Consider the following 21,029-nt stretch of genomic DNA (forward strand, 5'->3'; position numbering starts at 1 on the left):
AAAATTTCCTCATGCCTTCCTAAATTTTATAGATTTGGCAGAAGTATCTTAAGTTGCTTTAAAAACTCTAAATCATACCTGTCTATCTGTAGGAATTGGAGTGTCTTTATCAATTGCTTCATACTTGGCATGAATAGCCCCCTGCAAATAATAACAGAAGATACTTTATTCACCGTATCTTTAATACAAATGGCAATCTAGATAGAAAAAGCTATTATTTATAAATATCTATCTTTGAAAACCCATGTAGACACATTCAAACCAGAGGTATATTTTAAATTAAGAGAAACTCTCTATATCTTTAACAACTTGTCATGAAGGTCTGTGATAAGTGACAATTTGCTATTTTGCTGAGGCAGATCTCTGAATTATACACAGGAGGTAAATGTCTTAGATGAGTCACTTAGCTATTGAGTATACTTAGCCAACCTCCGAGCCAATACAAAAATAGAATTTTGTTTGTTAATCATTGTTATTTCATAATAACGTTCATGAACAGATAAATTTCTTAAAGGGAGGAGGTTCTACAAGAAATTTTCCTATTCAAGTTGGTTATGAAAGCAGAAATAAAATAAAACTGTTCAAAGGAGTGGTAGATCAGCACTAGGAAACAGAAGCTCAGGATAAATTAAGGAATAGACACCATATAATTACAGAACCATTAGGGACTAAAAAGGTCATTTATATTTTTGTTACACTGTTACAGCAGGAATAACTGAATGAACTACTTCAAGTTTTGGTCATGGTCTATAGGACCTAGCATGAAAAAATTCTTATTCTTCTGACTTATCATTATGGTAGAGAAAGAGCCAGAAATTTGTGTTCATGTTCTGACATCATTTACTACAGCAGCTTCCTTGGGATACCCATTTAATGAGAGTTGGACAATGGATACCCAGAGTCCTCTTGGTCTGTAGCACCACATGGTTCTACAATTCTAGGATTAATGTATGGAAAGGAACAACAGGCATTCTTGTAAAGTAACCAACCAAACTCAAAGTACTGATACACTCTCATCAAGGGAATCAGCAGTGAAGAAAGTAATTCCTTCCAAAGAAGGGTTGAAACAAGATTAAAAATGGTAGAAGAAAAAAAATTTTTTTATAAAAAGGATAAATATCTCTAAGAGAATATAGGAAGAGAGGATGACAAAGAAATTGACAGTATATGAAAAAATCTGGCAAGGATTGGTCCACTATCATCATTGCTGTCACCAGAATTTTCTGTTAGTATTGAAAGCTACCCTAATAATTTTGTGATATCTCTCCTTTCCTCTCTACTACAGATAAAGTGTTGTAGAAGACAAAGTAACTAATTCTCTTGGCAGCCTCGTCCAGGTGGAATAGGTGTGCCAAAAGCTAATAAATTATGTTCGTGATTTTGACAAAACACAAATTGGATTGAAAGATTTTTCCAAACTTAGAACCATTTATAAAAAGGTAATCATATTTCATGATAAGCATACTTCATTTTTTTAATTATCCACTTGTAACTGATATATATTTTTAAAATATGCTGATTTTAAAATTAATAATCAAGATATTTTCTGTAAGCACCATTAAATACTAGGCAGCATAAATCTAACAAACTTTCAATTGTTATTTTTTATTCTATTCTATTCATTTCCTATATTCCTTTCATTTAAGTGGGCAAGTATTCAATATTTCTCATATTTTACTATATAATTTTCTAACAATTTAAAAAATACATATTCGGAAAGCACTACCCTTTTCATCCTTTCTCAGCACTATTAATCAGCTTCTCTTTTCTTTCTTACCTCAACTCCCAGAAGAGCAGCCCAGGTGAGACCTCTCATAAGAGGAGGAATGTCAACTCTTGCTTCCTTCCAGATTTGATTTTTTTTATATGGATAAGCCTATGATATGAGAAAAAGAAATAAAAAATGTCTTAACTTACCAAGTGCCATCTTTTAGTCTAGACAGTTCTGAATATACCGGTGATAAAGATGAAATGACCTACAATAAATTTCAAAGTATCTGCAATTATTTTGGTCTTATTAAATACATATAAATAAGCAGTAGAAGGAATCTCTCACAGCCTGAAAAGCTTGTATAACACAATAAAAAAGAGGAGCTGCTTCTACCTGCTTTTTAATCCCTTCCATTTTGTGTTCTGGAAGGATTTTGAATGAATCATACAAAGGATAATAGTACTAGCCTCATGTTGTAAATTTGTAAAGCACATTGTCAAAACACAGTCATAAAGTATTCAATAACCATAAGCTATTGTTACGGCTATTTCCATATCTTACAAATAAATTTGTCCTTTAAAAAAATTGTATTTTAGAAGTGATTTCTAGAAGAGAATAGGACAAACGGTACTGATATTGTTAAAATTCTTGATATATATATTCACATTGCTTTACAAAGTATACTTTACAAAGTATTTCTATAGATTCATTTATTCTGAAAGAATGACAGTTTCAATTTCAATGTACTTTTGCTCATTTTACTAATCAGTATACCAAAAATCCCCCATTTTAATTTGCATTTTTCATTCTTAGTAAGGATAAACAATTTTAACACATTTACTAACTATATTTATATTATATACTTCATCTATTGTCTCTGTTTCAATATTGGTTTTTTCTTATTGATTTTTAGGTTTTCTTTAAAAAGTAAGGATATTAATCTTTTATCTTAACATTATTTTCCATACATTCCCAAGCCATATTCTTATTTTTTAATTGTACTATGACCACGTACAATTTTTATAATTAGAGAATGTTAATTGGAAAAGTTAGGTGGTAAGAAATAGCCTTCTCATAACCTCACAATTCCCTAAGGATTACCAATGAAACTAAATTTATACATAATAGAATTATATATGGGCTACTGTTAACACTTTACACCTTACAAGTCCTACCTTTAGCAGCCTGTCAAAGAGAATAATTCTGTTTAGTTGGTACTCTGTGTCCCTCTCTCTGATGATTAAAGGGAGAGTAGCAGCCGCCGACAACTCATTACTGCTGTTTGAATGAGGCAAATTAGACTGGCTGTAAAAGAATGAAAGAAAGAAAAATGACCAAAAAGTATACAATTTTAATGAACGAACACATCATCTTTTTATGTTTCATTTATGAAATGCTTTTCGTAGAAAATATACAAATTTTACAAGTCTAATATTAATATATAAGAAAATATAATGCTTTTCATAGAAAATGTACAAACTTTTTATAAGTCTAATACTAATAGAAAAGAAAAGTAAATATAAAATGGAACTATACATACTCATCTTCAAGTAATGGGTAAAATGCTTCTCCACCAACATCTTTTAATCTCTGTAGATTTAAGGACAAAATATTTATGTATAAACATCTTGGGCAGTAACACTGATCTGTATTTAAGAGGAAATGTGAATATGCATTTATAAAGGTACCAGAAAAGTATAAAACACTCTGAAAATCAGTTCTTATCATAAACGTGCAAACATGCCATACCTCTAGTGATTAAGGCTTAGCTGTAAACAGCAGCTCTTTGGTTATTTTTGCCTCTAGGTTTAACTTATAAATGTTAGATGCTTATCATATTATTCCAAATACAACTCATAAAATAGACAAAACATTTTTAAGTTACATGAAGAAAAATTAAAAAGAGGTACCCTTTTAATATATTTACTAATTAAACCCCCAAATCAGATTTATATTTGCTTTGGTATTATACAAACTAGATCAAAAGAAAAGATGCTAGGAAAAGGATTCAAAAGAATTTCTCACATCATACTTTGAACACATATGATTCAAATAGCTAATAAATCCACTGACAGAATTCAATTAATTTTCCCCCACGACGTCATTACAATAAATGCAGCTGCAAAGAATATGGCTATGATTACAGGTATTCTGTGACATAAGCAAGTAGTAGTAAAATAAAAGTCTTAGCCACAACTAAGGAAGGTTGATTAACTTAATGCCACCTTGCCTGCTGCTCTGCTCTTCAACTTCCAGCTAGAAGGCAGAGCATCTGTCCTATGGGGACTGACTGACATAGAAGTTCAAGCATTGTGTGTAGCAGCATTGATCTTCTCTTGCTTAGAGTCACTGTGCATCCAAGTGAGTTATTCCCAGAATTTTAAAAGCTAACAGAAAATCTTTTACCCAAAACTGAGAATTTGATAAACACTGGATTTATGCCTGGCACCTCACTAATAGATGTGCTGTGCACTTATCTTATTAGAGTAAACTTTTAGTTATTTCTTATATAGATTAAAATTTTAAGAAAAAAAATTATCTCAAGTTTTACTGTATTATTAGTAAACAAATCATTTTGAACTTTGGTTTTTAGTGTCCTGAATGTCATAAACATTAAATAATAAGTATCTTTTCTGCTTGTCTTTTCTATTTAACAATCTACCATGTTAAGGATAAAAAAAGGCATGGAAATCCTTATACAGAAACATTTAAGGTAAAAATTATTATTTGCTTTCCATATTATTTTATGAAACGGCCAATTAACATTTCTTATTGTAGAGAAAAAGTGTTTTAAATTTCAAAAGTACAACTATAAAAGAATTGAGAATTAGAGCCTTAGATTCATTTAACTTTGATTTATCTAAATTGAAGAAAAAAATTAATAGCAAAACAAACAAAATCAGTTGAAACCACATATTTTGGATACGATTTATCATTTGTGACCTGGTATTGTTAACCGTTTTTTCACTTTACACGTCTAGTTTTTCAAAGAGATTATAAATTCAGAGTATTGAGTAGAAATAATTCTATATTTTCATCTATTGCTGGCATATAGCAGACAAGAGATTCTAATGTTCTCCTAGTACATAACATATAAAATATTAAATGGCTGGATAAGCCTAAAAAGTAAGGAAAATGCAATGATAACAAACACAAAATTGTGCTCAGAGAGAAAGGAGGCAAGTTAGCACTGACACAGGGCTAACTGGTCTGGGTAATGATTTGGAACATAAAGGGAAAAGGCTATGGCATCTGCTTACCAGGCAGCCAGACTGGCTTTGCCAGGGTCTCAGCAAGAACTGTGGATTGGAAAAGACAGCTAGCTTAGAGGCAAAACAAGGAAAAATACCTAATTTAGCCTCGGATATGAATGATTGAAATAAAAAGGCAAGGACTTCCAGTTTCTTGTCCAATACGAGAACAGGTAAAGAGTCACCACTCTTGCTCTAACAAGAAAAAAGTTGAACCAACTAAAATTTAAGAATTCTTCTCACACATAACAGAATCAGGGTAGTGATGTCCTGAAAACTAGAGGGATATGCAAATACAGAGAATCACATCTTACTAGGAATAGAAGCTACTGCTAGAACCTGGTAAGAATGATGTAAGTAAAACTGTCTAATGCCTCAGCATAGACTAATATGTGAGATAAAAACTCCTAGAGGCCCAGCCTTAGGGAGGCATCTATGCTTCTGTGAGATTTACCTCTACCCGTCCCACCAGGTACTCCAGGTGAAGAGCTGAGAACAATTCCCTTCTGTTTCCTACAGGAGGGCTAGAGTAACCAATTTGAAATTCTCAGGAGTACTCTGTTTTCCATAAGAAAGGGCTGACCTTAAGGAAACTCTTCTACCAGATCCTATCTATCTTGGGTTTTACTAGAGGGAAGGAAAATCCTCAACTCCAGTCCCCCTTAGTCTTTAATGGGGAGGAGAAGTAGAAATACCCAAATCCAGCCCTCCTAGCCTTATCTCACCTAAAGAGGTATGAAGAGTGAGTTGATAAATAGTTGTGAAGGTCACAGCTCAGGAATACAGGCTCACTAAAGATCTGAGACCTGGCAGGGTGTGTTGGCTCACACCTACAATCTCAGCATTTTGGGAGTTCAAGACAAGAAATCAACACATTATACCCCACAAACGCATAAATGTATTCATGATCTAAGTGTATATGACTTAATAAAAGGAAAAAAAAAAAGACTGAGCAACACAGTGACGCCCCATCTCTGCACAATACTGTGTATATATGTCAAAAGTGGTGGTGCATGCCAGTAGTCATAGCTACCCAGAGGCTAATGTGGGAAGACTGCTGTAACATGAGCCTATGAGTTCAAGGTTACAATGAGCTATGATTAGGCCACTGTGAAAGCTTGTCTCAAAACAAAACAAAACTAAACTAAACTGAAACCTAATCATAGCATTATAAAATACTCATCCGATATCAAACTTTTAAGGAAGTAATTGTAACAATCTCTTGTAGAAAACAGGAGAGGGAGTATTTCCTACCTCACTCTTTGAGGACAGAATTACCGTAATATCAAAACAGACATAACATTCAAGGAAAGGAAAACTGCAGACCAATATCTTTTAGGAGCATAGATACAAAAGTCCTCAATGAAATATTAGCATTTGAATTCAAATAATGAATAAAAAGAATTATATACTATAATCCCACGTTAATTTTATTTCTGATATAAAAGCCTCGTTCAAAACTTGAAAATCATTTTGTGTTTTCCATCACAAAATAGTTGGATGGCTATCCATCACATCCACAGGTTAAAGAAAAAAAAAAAACACCTTGGATTATATCAATAGATGTAGGAAAACATTTAACAAAATTTAATACCCATACTTAATAAAAACTCTTAGCAAACTAAGAATAGAGGGAAATATCCTCACCCTCTATGGAACATCTGAACTATATACACCTAATGACACCTAATGTCATACTTAATGGTGAAAAACTGGATTATTTCTGCTCGGGTCAAGAATGAAACAAGGATGTCCCTTCTCACAATTTCTATTCAACTTCATACTGAAGTCCTAGCTCATATAGTAAGACAAGAAAAGGAAATAAGAGGTGAAAAACTCAGGAGAAGGTAACACAACTGTCTTAGTTCACAGTTATTTAAATAAAAATCCCAAAGACAAACAAACAAACAAACAAAGACACCTCAAAACCAAAAACTAGAAACATTGGCTAGAACTAATCAGTGATTGTAACAATGCTGTAGAATACACAGTTAATATACAAAAATCAACAGCTTTTTAAAATATGAACAATGAAAAATTGGAATCTGAAATTAAAAACATAGCATCATTTATATTAACACACCAAAAAAGGAGAGATACTAAGGTATCTAACAAGGTGTGTTCAAGATCTGTAGGAGAAAAACTACAAAATTGATGTAAAAATCAAAGAAAATATAAATAAATGGACAGACAGAACATGCCACAGACATTGCATGTTCACAGGCAGGAAGTCTAAATATTGGTATGAGGCCAGTTCTTCACTTTAATCTATAGATGAAGTCCTAGTCAAAATTCTAACAAGTTACGTTGTGGACATTGACAAAATGATCTTGTGGAGCAACAGAAACTCTTACTCACTACTATGAGGATGCAAAATGGTATAGCCACTTTGGAAGCCAATTTGGCAATTTCCCATCCACAACAGTCTTAGCATATAGTCTAGCAATTGCCCTCCCAGGTACTTACCCACATAAAATTAAAGTTTATATCCACCCTAAAACTTGGACACCAATATTTTACAGTAGCTTTATTCATAACTGCCCCAAACTGGAATCAGCCATTATTTCCTTCATAGATAAAGAAACTATAGTACATCATACAAGGGGTTATCATTCAAGAATAAAAAGAGATGAGCTTCAAATCATGAACAGACACGGAGAAATCTTCAATGCATGCTGCTAAGTGAAATAAGCCAATCCAAAATGAATAAATACTGTATGATTCCAATCACATGACTTTCTAGAAAAGGCAAAACTAAGAAGGCAATAAAAAGACTGGCGCTCAGAAAGTGTTCTGGCGTGCAGCAGAGTGTAAACGAAGAAAAGGATAAAAAGGTGGGGCACAAGGGATTTTTAAAGCAGTGAAACTATTCTGCATGACACTGTCACGGTGAGTATCTGACGTCATACTTTTGTCAGACTCACAGAACCACACCACAGAAAAAGTGAACCCTAATGTAAACTATGTACTTTAGTTAGTAATAGTCTATCAGTAAAAACAACGTTACCTAAATATTTGTACCCTCATATTAATCTAAAATTTAAAAAATGGAAAAAAAGCAATAGTCTATCAGTATTGATTTGACAACTGTAACAAATGTAGCACATTAATATAAGACACTAATAATAGGGGAAATTGTGTGTATGTGGGAGGGGAATGTATGTGTATTCTGCTCAATTTTTCTGTAAACCTAAATTTGTCCTAAAATATGTCTAAAGATTCTAAAAATTATATATACACATATACATAATATAAACAAATATACATGTATACATATATACACACACATATATACACTTATATACTGGGGGTGCCAAAAATATGTGCACATTTTAAGAAAGGAAAAAACTGAATTAAAATTGTAAAATTGAATATACCCTGATAACAGAAGATGAATACAAGTCATGTTGAGAACTTCTTGTAGTCATAAAAGTCAAACATGACTTGAGTTTTATAAATTTAATATAGTATAAAATGTGTATACAAGTTTTTGGCACCCTCCATATACGGAAAAGAAAACATTCCTTGGGAATATGTGTCCTCTGGCTGGCCCTAACATGGGCCCTACATTTTTACTATTGTCTTCAAAAGTAGTGGAGCCAAGAACCTGTCAGAAAACATGCTATAACCAGGCCTAAAAGATTCCCTCAGAGCTCTAAACATATAAAATTAAAAGAAAAAAGCAAAAATCACAAAACATACGAGGTAATAAGTCACCAGGAGTAAAAAACAGACAAACAAACAAGAAAAAGGCTGGTGAAGACTTTATATACCAGAACTGTTGAATATCAAATACAAAGCAAGCATGTTTAACACATTTAAGAAAAATATAAAATAGAACTGAGAAAAATCAGTTATTTGCAAGGAAAAATAAAAAAATGCTAATTATAAAAACAAATACAACTTCCATTCAAAATTAATTATTGATACTAAAAACCAAATGGAAGGTTTAAATGGCCAAAGGATATAGCTGGAGAGTTTAGTGAACAAGAGGACAGATACAAAGAAACTACAATCTAAACAGAACAGAGGAAAAAACCGACCAAGGAACTTAGAGAATGAGAATTTCCAACAGACATATAATAGAAATTTCTGGACAAAAATTTTTGATAAACACACATACATGGATGGAAAAAGACACATAAAAAAGAAAGCACACTTTGATTCATTTTTGTGAAAGTATAGAACATAAAAGGAGATAAAATAAGGTATAGTACAAAAAATAACAATTAGTATTAAAGCTGACTTCTCAATAGTAACAATAGAAGCCATAAATTGTTAAATTAATAAAACAATCAGCACTGAATAAGTAAAAGGTTTCTAAATAAGTAAAAGGTTTCCAATTAAGTAACAACTGAGCCAGTTTACTATCGATAATAATAAATAAAAGTCTCTTGATACACCCTATCAAAAAAAAAAAGGAACATTCACAAACTAGTAAGGCCTGAGATATAAGAAAAAGTTATTCATACCTTCATTGAGCTATCATTTATAGAGAAAATACACAGTACAGTAGATGAAGAAAAGTACAACAGAGGAAACAAAACAGAAGAAAGCAAGGTACAGAGGACAAAGAGCACAGAGGTGTGGCAGTGCTACTCTGAGATGGTCAACCAGGGCCTCGCCAACAGGTGGTGTTTAAAGCAGATACTGCAAGGAAAGGAAACGAGGATATCATGCAGAAAAGCATGACAGGTAATAAGAGTAAGTTTAAAGGCCCCAAGACATATAACTTAAGAAAGGAAAACCTGATAGACTTATAACTATCAAAAAGACTAAAGCAAGTGATTAAAAGTTCAGCTACAATATGGAGAAAAGGCTTTCACAGTATTGTTTTACAGCTAACTTCTATAAAATATTACAAAAAAGATACATGTAATCTTATATACACATTAACATCTTAATGCAATATAAATATTCAATAAAATTCCACACCCATATATAATAAAAACTCATAGCAAATTAGCAATAGGAGACTGCCAAAGCCCAAGGCAACACATATACTCAATGACGAAATATATAAAGTGATTCCTTTAAAACCATTTCTACTTCTAGTCAATACTGTAACAGAGGCTCAGCAAAAATGACAAGAAAAGTGAACAGAATTGGAAGTGATGAAAAAACACCTAATTCATAAGAAAACCCTTGAAAAACCTGCTGATACATGATTTAAATAAGGATTAGGTTCATCAATGTTGCTAGGTACGAGATCCACACACACATATAAGTTGTGTTCCTAATTATGCACAAAAAAGTAGTTGAAATAGCATTTTAAAAATATTGTTGAATTTTTAAAAACTCATCTACTAGTATACTTAAGATCTGTGCGTTTCCTTATAACCAAGTTTTGCCTAAAAAGAACCCAAACCAGTATTAAACTCCAGTTAATATGTAAACTGAATTGTACTAATGTCTTTATCTTAATTTAAAATGCAAGAACAAAAACTGAGGTGGGTTGATGACTGGCTACAGGGATAGACAGACATGTGACAAAACAAGTAAGTGTTACAGGATCTAGGTCGGGGGTAGCAAATACTTTCTACACAGGCCCAAATAATAAATGTTTTCAGTTTTGAGAGTTACATGGTCTCTACTGCAACCACTCAATCTTGCCAATGTGGCACCAAAATAATAAGCTGTAAATAATAAGTGAATAGCTAGGTATGTGACTTGATATGGCCAGCAGATCATACCAACCCCTGATGTAGGTGGCTAGCTGTTCACTATAAAATTTTTTCAACCTTTTTTCTGTTTGAAAATGTTTATAATAAAATATTGGAAAACATAATACTCACACATACACAAATTCTATTTACAAAAGCAACAATAACTTACCTCAAGAATAAATCGAATGATATACAGATGTTAAAGAGAAAATTGTTATATTAAATAAAAATTAAGTAAATGGTGTATCTATAATATGTTCAAGAAATAGGACCCTATATTTAAAAAACAGCAATTCTCTATAAATTGACCTACAATGGTAACATGAAATTCTCAATGCAATGTCAATTGAAATCCTACACATTTTTTATGAAACTCTGTATGGAAGATGATTATAAAAATTACCTAGTAGAGGGCGGCGCCTGTGGCTCAGTCGGTAAGGCGCCAGCCCCATATACCAAGGGTGGCGGGTTCAAACCCGGCCCTGGCCAAACTGCAAAAAAAACAAAAAATAGCTGGGCGTTGTGGCGGGCGCCTGTAGTCCCAGCTACTTGGGAGGCTGAGGCAAGAGAATCGCTTAAGCCCAGGAGTTGGAGGTTGCTGTGAGCTGTGTGAGGCCACGGCACTCTACCGAGGGCCATAAAGTGAGACTCTGTCTCTACGAGAAAAAAAAAAAAAAAAAAAAAATTACCTAGTAGAGCAAGATGTTAAAGAGCGCCTACTCCATTTTGAGGTCAAAATGATTGAAGATCTTTCTTGGCTAGATATTAAGAACTCCTATAAAACTACAGATTAAGGCAGTGTGGTTAAGGTTAGACGTATAGGACAAGAGATCAGAAATCAAAAGTTGAGAAATGTATTTTTGCATATACCAAAAAGTAGGTGTTACAGATAAAATAAAAAAAACAGAAAGAAAAGCATTCAATATATAACACGGAGTCAAAGGATTACTGCTTATCAATGAAATATGATATTGGATATCTTTCTCACAATTTAATAAAAAATAAATTCCGGGTGGATTAAAGAACTACATACAAAAAATTCTTTTAACCTTTTGGAAGAAAACACAGAAAAACATTATAAGAAAAAATACTTAGGACCTTACTATAATTTAAATAAGTTACAACAAATGAAATACATCAAATAAAATGTATTTGACTATAAAGTGAAACACTGATAAAAATTTACAATTCTACTCATCAAAAGACATCATCAAAAAGTTGAAGGAAAATAGGAGTTTAGAAAGAAAACATTTCCATGACATGTAGCTAAGGAAGATACAATATCTGGAATATATTTTTAAAAATCTTCAAATCAATAAGGAATCATACAGTAGAAAAATTGACAAAGGATAGGATCTAGCAATACAAAAAAGAGGTAAGCAAAAAGCTAACAAATGTTAAAGGACCCCCAACTGCATTATAGTCAGGGGATTAAAAATTAGTATATGGCAAAATATCATTCTATACCATTAGATTAACAAAATCTTCTTTCAAAATTTGATAACATGAAATATTCCCAAGTAATAGACAAATGAGAAAACTTATCCAATTGTGGTGTAAAGATAAACTGACAAAAATCATTTTTGTTAAGAATCAGATGATAGGTATTTACGTTGAGGTTGTGCAGATGCTATTTTCCAGCAATTCTATTCTGGGGCTTATATCTTATAGAAATTCTCATATATTTTATGAAATTGGGGAGGGAGGAACATAAGGTTTCATGTGTATCTTTAAGGTTTTTTTTAAAAAACAAAGATCTGGAGCAAATCTGGCAAAATAGCATTCTTACATTTCTTAACTGACATAATGACAATGTCACAGTGGTATCATCTAAAAGTGAGCTTCTATCTCGATCTTGTCCAACGCTTTCACCATCTTCAAAGAGAAAACTGAAAAGAGATTTTAAAAAATAATTATAGTAAGAACAAAGAAATCAATTATTTCCTCTAGAAAATAAGTTTTATTACATTATCAATTTTTTAATCAAGAAAGAAATAGATTTTCAACTGGATGTTTAATTGAAAAAAAATGTAACACTGGTTGGGATTTCTTCAAACACGCCTCATTTTTAGATACCTTTGAAGTTGGTATGAACTTCATACCAAGCTGGTATATACCTCTGAAGTTGGTGTATTGTATAAAGCACTTCAGGAATACAGGGTGTCATTGATAAGTCTTTGTTCGCCCAGGCTCAATGCTAAAATTACTCTCCAGACATTCTCAAATGTGATCCCGAGAAAGTTTACATAGGTGAAAAATGACAAGGAGAAGGAAAGAGCCAATGCTAGGTAACCTCATGGGGGAAAAATAGTGAATAAAAAATGGATGACAGTGTTCTGAGAATCTATATATCCTTCAAATGATTTCTTCTTGGAATTTCCATCATGCTATTTCTCATTTTCTACTTAATTCGATGTGTGAGTGGTATAATTATAGTGTTTTAAAAAATTAGTTAAAGAAAGAAAAAGATAGAAAACTAATTGTCTATCCAAATAATGAATCTAAAAGTTTAACAAGTGCAGAGAAAAAATTGAGCAGATGATTTCTTTAGTTACTCACAATGATCAAATATAAGCCCTAAAATCTAAAATTAATATTAAAGCATTGGCAGAAGTTCAAGAAAATCAGGTTCATATTTTTTATGAATAAATATGAATAGCACTGCTATAGTAATACAACTTTGGCTTAGGACTACAATTATTTAACTTCCAGTCTAATTTATAGTATGGCATCTTCTCATGCAGTTCTGCGTATTTTTTTAACACATTAAGCATAGCGATGATATCTAGGACATGCGGTGAGACCACACAGCTCATCTGCACTTACAAATACTTTGGAAACAGAACCTAGTTCTTTATAATAGGCACACTAGCCTAGTTTTTAAGTTAACTCCCTTGACTATTACTGTTCTAACTTGTATACTTTTCATTAATATCAATTATTGTTACATATGTGATAATTTTATTTCAAATAGATCATAATGCAAATTATTTATTAAAAGACACTACTACTAAAAACATTAAAAAATGTTGATGAGAACTCTGCAATTAGAAACTCTGGCAAATCAAACAAGGTATTAACTTATAATTCCTTCCAAAATCGGTTAGTTGGGCTATCCACCAAAAATATTTGGAAAAAAAACAATCAACCAAAAATTCTTTCTAATGTTACTATCAGATATGTGTTTTCATTTCCAAAAGAAGTGTTCTTTCCTTACTTGGGGAGTGTGCAGATAGGTGGTTTGGATCGAATGATTTCCTTATTGACGAGCTCTTTCTCCAAGTCTCCTCCAGCCAAACACCAAAGGTAATACACTTCTTCAATAGATCTTTCTGCCAGATAATCATTGTTTATATCTATGAATGGAAAATTAAAACGTATCATAGTGATTATACTTTCTGACTTTCTTAAAAATTGATTGGTAATAACAGCTGACATTCTGAAAAAAGTAAAAACCTCATGAGCAGGCTTAGGGTTTCTTGTTCTGACTGTAAGTAGCTTAACAAGCAGAAAGCTGAACAGACTGAAATATCAATTCTTGCACCTGTAAGAGAGGTGAGGGTATAGGGCAAGCCTCTGCCTACAAGATTGGATAGACAGAAAGTACGGGAGTCATGGCTCACTGAAGAAGAGACTCATGAGTGGAAAAAGCCTCCGGAACCAGTGCTGGGTAGGAAAACCTAAACTTTAATTGAAAAAGTGCTGGATACCCAGAAAGAACCAGTCATAAGGAGCACCCTCATACTTTTACAAGTTTTACCTTCAGCAGTCTGACCAGATTCTCACAGTAAATGTTGGAGAAAATCGGCTTTGTGCTTCCAGCAGTGGGAATGGGAAAAGGCACCATTTTAATGACTGGCACTATTTTTAATAAAGCCTGCCTTCAGAAGAAACTAGTCAGTCAGAGCCTGAGTGCTGGGATAATATCAGAGCCGACCTATTGTGGGCAAAGGAAATACCCAATTCCAGCCGGCTCTTCTACGTGGTGGTAAAGTGTGGTGAGGGGAAGCATTCTATAGTCAGCCTGTGAGTAGGTCTCAATCTTTCAGCTAACCTGTGCTTCTGCACTGAGATCCTCACAGGTGCTTCCCTGCCTTTAGGTAGAACAGGCTGGAGTTTAGTATTTTTGTAATGATTTGAATGCTCCTGGCTAAAAATAATATTCTACTTAAAGTGGCTTATACAATAAAGACATTTACATCTCTCAATTAAAACATAGGAATAGGATGGCTAAGGGACCCAAACTTGGGTCTCTTAGACCCTTTCCTGATTCAAAAGAGAAGACAGTGAATCACTGCTATGCTATCGTATCTATCTTGTTATAAAAGAAAATTTTTTTCTAGAAGAAATCCTCAAGCTCAGACTTCCACTTGGATCCCATAAACCAACTTTCCAGTTCACAAGCTTTCTTCCTTCCTTTAGCAAGGGAAGCTAGAAAACGGGACAATTTGAAATTTTTACCCTTTATAGTAGAAATACAGAATTGGAACTTTTACCCCTTATATTGAGAGAGGAATAACAGTAGAAAAAAGCACTTGGTTAGGCAACCAACACAAACTGTCCCATCCCTCATGTCTCCAGGGAAGGGCTACATCTTCTGAAAAGTCTTTCTTGCTATCCCAGAGGTACTCCACTGCTATGTTCACAGTGACTTTCCTTTAAAATAGTGATTATGTAACTCAATGCTTGATTGCCTTCCCATTTGGCATGCATATTATTTAGAAGATGCAGTATGTGGTACATAGGAGGAACTCAAAAAATATTTAATTGAATGAATGTTTAGTAAATATTTTCTGCCGTGACATATGTTATGATAACTACTTAGTATCACCCTACCACACATTTTGAGAGTTGTAATCTTCACACAAGAATGAAAACCCAAAAGCTGATATTCTCTTCAACATGCAGAATAAAATGGTTTGGACTTCCTATCAATGATAGGATTTTTAGAGATCATTCATAAATTATACAGAAATTCAGTAACTTGAAGAGTTAAAATGTTAGGTCAGTTATTCTTCCTGAATCGATTCTTAGTTCTCAATTAATGGCACATGAAATTCATGTATGTGATGTACGTTGCTGATAAATTCAAAACTGAAACTCAGATAAGGGAACTTCCTTTCAAAACAAGGCTCACTGTTGCCCATGCTCCATTTACCATTACCTTGACACAACTGACTGATATCCTCAGGCAGGGTTAAGTCAGCACATCTCAGAGAAGATGAAAACAGACTGGCAGGCTTGATAAAGGGAGGATACAGAGGGGACACTTCACTGAACACTTTGTCCTTCATCAACTCATCTGGGGTTGGCCTTGAAAAACATGTTGAAAATACAGAACATCAATCAAAGTCACAAAAATATCTTAGAATACTGGTACACATTAAAGGGGATAGTTAAAAGGCTTAAATACCTCATTAGCACAGGAAATAATAAACCTCCCATTTGCAGAGTTTAAATATATGCCTTTATATAACAATCAAATGATTGTGAGTAAATACTGAAATTTTTTTGCTTTTCTTGTACTCTTGCTACTTTATGATCTATCAAAAAATCATTCCATAAGAGCTTTTGCATTTCTTACATTTATTTAGCCTGACAAGATGTGCCTGCTTTACTGAATATCTTGATTAAATAATAAATACATAAACTAATAATACCTTTTGGATTTTCTTCTTTCCCTTTAATTTAATGTGAGATATTCACCCCAAACTACCATTCTTCTCTCCCTAATATGTCTTCATAAGTTTTTTCTAAAGACAAATTAGAATACATTATTTTCAAACATTAGGAATAACTGTTTAGAAATAATTGTATGACGCAGTGGTAACATCAAAAGAAAGTAAATTAATTAAACTTCTAAGAAATCCTTTGATATTATCAGCAATTGTTAATTTACCTAACCATTATCCGGGCTCACTGCTTATGTTCTCATTTCTCTGCTATTATCATTGATTACAGAAATATCTACTTTCCACAGGTTTAGCTGATTTTCTAGCTGGAAGCTAGCAAATGAACTTGTAACTTCCTTTTGTATATGTCAGCTTTCTAAGCATTAATTATTTTATATTTTAACAATAAATTAAAGCCTTAAATTACTCATAGTTACAATACTGATGTCAATTATTTACTACTATTATGCATATATAAATCATATTTAATCCATTAGTATTATAACAAATAAGAGGAAAAACCCCACAACTGCTTATATATAAAAGATCTCAATGTAATCCCCAAACTGTTAATAATATCAACCTTTTAGAAGGATGGAAGGTGAGGCACTTCTTCAAAAGATCCATCACATTTTCAGGAAGCTCCTGAAAAAGAAAGAGAGAAAATAATTGCTTAAAATGACTAATTTTAAAAATATTATTTTACTCAAATATTTGCCATTTTAGGTTTTGATTTTTTTAAAGTTTTTATTTGTACTTCATAGAAATTTATATTAATGACTTGTGAAAAAGCAAATACTTAAAGAAAAATGAACATAGCTTTGAAATGTTAGGTTATTAAGCAAGAACTGTCCCCTTTCTTTAAGTATGCAGTTTGACAACTGATATCTCTGACATTTCACTTTGATACTTCGTATTTAATTTTTATTGTGGAGGAATATCCTCATTCTTATGAAACCATGGATAAATAAAAAATTCATGACATTTTCAAATATGACTTCTGTCATGGAACCAACACAGCACCAACAACTCCGAAATATCAGCGAAGTGTCTGTGAAGGATGTGATTAATGAACACAGTACATGGATGGTCTGAGAAATTCATTGCTGGTTGGTGACTTTAATCTTAAAAATGAGCCATGTGGGTGGCCTGAGACCAGAGCTGAAAGCTATGGTGGAAGAGAATCCATCTCAAACTATCCATGAATTAGCAGCAAGGTTTGATGTCACCATCCCAACAATACTGGATCATTTGAAACTGGCAAGGTAAAGAAACTGTATAGATGGGCACTGCATGAATTAAATGAGAGTCAGAAGAGAAATCATCTTGAAGCTTGCCTTTCTTTGCTATCATGACATAAAGGCAAACCATTTTACACAGTACTGATAAAAAAACATGTGATGAAAAACGGATTCTTTTCGACAATTGCAAGTGTTTGGCATAATGGCTAGATAAAAATGGAATGCTGAAACACAGTCCACAATGGAATATTCATCATCAAAAGCTAACGGTGTCTGGTGGCCCAGCACTGAGATTATCTACTATAGTTTCATGAAATCTGGTCCATCAATAATCACAGGTATCTACTGCAACCCGCTGGATGAAATAATGAGGATGCTCGTGGTTAAGCAGCCAGTAGCTGAGACTGGTCAAGAGGCCAATCTTATAGCAAGACAACACTTATCCACGTTGTCCAAACAACGTGGCTCAAACTTTAAAGCTAGACTTGGAAACTCTGTCATCCACCGTATTCACCAGATCCTGGACCCACTTGCTTACCACTTTTTCTAGGCTTTGGATCACTTCTTCAAGGAAAAATATTCAATTCTCAACAAGCTGTGGAAGATGTCTTTTATGATTTCATTGCTACTCTCCAGATTTCTCTGTTGCTGGCATAAACAAGCTACCATTAACATGGCAACATTGTGTGACAGTTTAGGCCACACTTTGACTAATTGTACTGCTTCTTATTTGAGACATAATAAACTTTGGACACAGTGTTTCTCCCCTCAGGAGGATGCAGCCTTCACCCAACAAACTTGCTGACACCTTGATCTTGGACTTCATGGCCCCCAGAAATAGAGAAAATGAATTTTTGCTTTTATAAATTACCCAGTCTTAGGTATTTTGTTAGAGCAGCACAAATGGACTAAGACACACATTAATGACAAACCTTTATAATGTCCAGACAACCATGCTCTTCAGCCAGAACTATTACAGTGTCATCTACGCAGTCTATAAAACAGAAAAACTATATGAGTAAGCTTTTCTAATCTATCAGACTAATTGGTAAGCAAACTCTAATCCAAATGTGTTAAAGAGCATAATGCAGTTTTGTAACTGCAAATACTAAAAAGCTTATGATTTTGTTAAATTTCCTTAATGTTTTAATGTAATAACCTCAAATGCTAATATTAATTGAATCATAGATACCGATAGAGTGGCTTAAATGAGATAAAGCAGTGCTTCAAAGAGGTAAAGATATTCTCTCTCTATATATAGATATATCCATCTATTTATATATCTATCAATGAATATCACACATACACACAAACAGTCAACACTTTAACAACATGGGTTTGCACTGTGAGGGTCCACTTATATGAGGATATTTTTTTAACCAAGCATGGATGGAAAACACAGTATTCACAATGGAGAAACCCACAGACAGAGAGGGGTTTACTTTTCATATACACAGTTCCACAGTCCCATGTATGTATGTATTTACTTTTCATATACACAGTTCCACAGTCCCATGTATATATGGTATATGCAGGCTGTGGAAGGGTGTCCTGTAACCAATCCTCTGGACAGACTGAGGGATGACTACCTATACATATATAGTCTTATACAGTACACATGAGGTCTAACAATTAAGTTTGTGAACTTGCCACCATGCACTTATGTTGACAACACTGTACAAACAACTCAGTAAGGTTTCATAATCTTGGTATATCAATGTCTCACAGTTGAGTTCACATGAATGTGTGGGGCTGTCTGAGTGGAGTTCACTATTGTTGTTACATGTTTTTGTGTGCCATTACAAAAATGTCAGAGCTAGAATTAGAGCAATGAACAAACATTTGTAAATTTCTTATTAAATTTCGCAAGAGTGGAAGTGAAATCAGGGACATGTTAGTCCAAGTTATGGGATAATGCCATGAAGAAAATAGCAGTGCACAAATGCATTAAACATTTTTCTAGGGGGAGAAAAGCATTACTGATGAAGAAGAGTCAGCATGGCCAGTAATGAGCAGAACTGACAAAATAATGCAAAAATTCATTGAATTGTGCATCAAAATCATTGGCTGTGAGTAACATAGCAGACCAAGAAAACATCAATAGAGAAACAGGAAAATCTTACTGAAAATCTTGACCAACAACTCATGGCTCTTGCATCATGATAATACCCCAGCTCACACGGAACTATGAGGAAGTTTTTAACCAGTAAACAAATAACTGTATTGGAACACCTTCCCCAAACACCTCATTTTGGCCTTTAATAACTTTATTCTTTAACCAAAAATAAAGGAAATATGAAAAGGAAGACATTTTGATGACATTCAGGACATTAAGGGTAATACAATGACAGCTTTCATAGCCATTTCAGAAAAAAAGAGTTTCAAAATTGCTTCAAAGGGTGGACAAGAAGCTGGCATCAGTGTATAGCTTTCTAAGAGGAGTATTTCATAGGCGAAAAAAGTGTGTATAATGACTTACAAAGGTTTATTTTTCATTATAGAAGGCTCATAAAGTGATGTTCAGTAAGGAGGTTTAGAGCACTTTACCTCAGATAAGTTCACAAACTTGTCAGACCTCACAGGTAAATAGCACAGATGCCTATATATAAACTTTTAAAGAAGGCTTTATTGTCTTTTCATGATTATAAGACTGATTTATTTTAATTACATATAGTTTTGAGAATGTACGCACATTTCTCTGGGAATTCAAAGTATAAGTTTAATCCACAGACCACATTTAGGAATCTCCAAGGGTCGTTAATAGCTATATTATCCATCCTTGTAATTAAATGTGGTAAATTTCATAAAATTGTATGCACTTTTACTTATTATTCATTATTATATAATATTTAGTAATACTTTTATGTACATATTCTCATCTGTAAACTCTCTTAACCTGGATACTAATCTGTCATTCTTTTACATAAATTGTTCTATCACTTTTTTCCCTCCTTTATTATCACACAAGTTTAAATTTATGCCTTCAAAAGTAGATTATAAAAATTTTTATTAATTTGAATTACAAATGTTTGGATCTATATATATATTGTAGAAATATATAAGCATGTTATAATGAAAAATAAACCTTCTCTGTAAGTTGTTAAACATACTTTTTTGTTAAATTTAAGACTTGAAGCATGTTCACTATTACAGAAGATCACATGTTCAATGTATACAATCACTAATATTTATAAAGAGTATGTGTACAGTTGACAGATAATCAATTGCATGACACTTACCTAAAGTAAGCACAAATTTTAGTCTTTCAGAAATATCCAAGCTCTGAAATAATTTTCTTCCCTAAATAAAATGAAGACAGAAATTCTCATTAATATTTTCATCTTTTTTGTCAGGAAGTCTTTTTTCCTCTTCCACAGCTCAAACTGATTTTATATGGTATCTCCATTCACATGCAGAGGTTTTATTAGATTTTTAAAGTCAGCTTCACTAAAAAAATATACTGGGGGTGGTGCCTGTGGCTCAAAGGA

General features: G+C 33.1%; 1 protein-coding gene across 1 annotated transcript in view; it reads right to left on the bottom strand.

The window, feature by feature from the left end:
• TBCK (TBC1 domain containing kinase) overlaps positions 1-21,029 on the bottom strand; it is a 209,752-nt gene that overhangs the window by 139,950 nt on the left and 48,773 nt on the right. Inside the window, exons 7-16 of the mRNA XM_053561937.1 lie at positions 20,781-20,841; positions 18,474-18,535; positions 16,884-16,945; positions 15,793-15,941; positions 13,846-13,984; positions 12,418-12,517; positions 3,252-3,301; positions 2,887-3,016; positions 1,778-1,876; positions 79-141 (exon numbers count right to left, since the gene is read on the bottom strand). Coding sequence (XP_053417912.1) covers positions 79-141; positions 1,778-1,876; positions 2,887-3,016; positions 3,252-3,301; positions 12,418-12,517; positions 13,846-13,984; positions 15,793-15,941; positions 16,884-16,945; positions 18,474-18,535; positions 20,781-20,841 — 915 coding nt within the window. The remainder of the gene's footprint in view (positions 1-78; positions 142-1,777; positions 1,877-2,886; positions 3,017-3,251; positions 3,302-12,417; positions 12,518-13,845; positions 13,985-15,792; positions 15,942-16,883; positions 16,946-18,473; positions 18,536-20,780; positions 20,842-21,029) is intronic.

This window comes from Nycticebus coucang, chromosome 1 (genome assembly GCF_027406575.1).
Source record: "Nycticebus coucang isolate mNycCou1 chromosome 1, mNycCou1.pri, whole genome shotgun sequence".
Classification (NCBI taxonomy): Eukaryota; Metazoa; Chordata; class Mammalia; order Primates; family Lorisidae; genus Nycticebus; species Nycticebus coucang.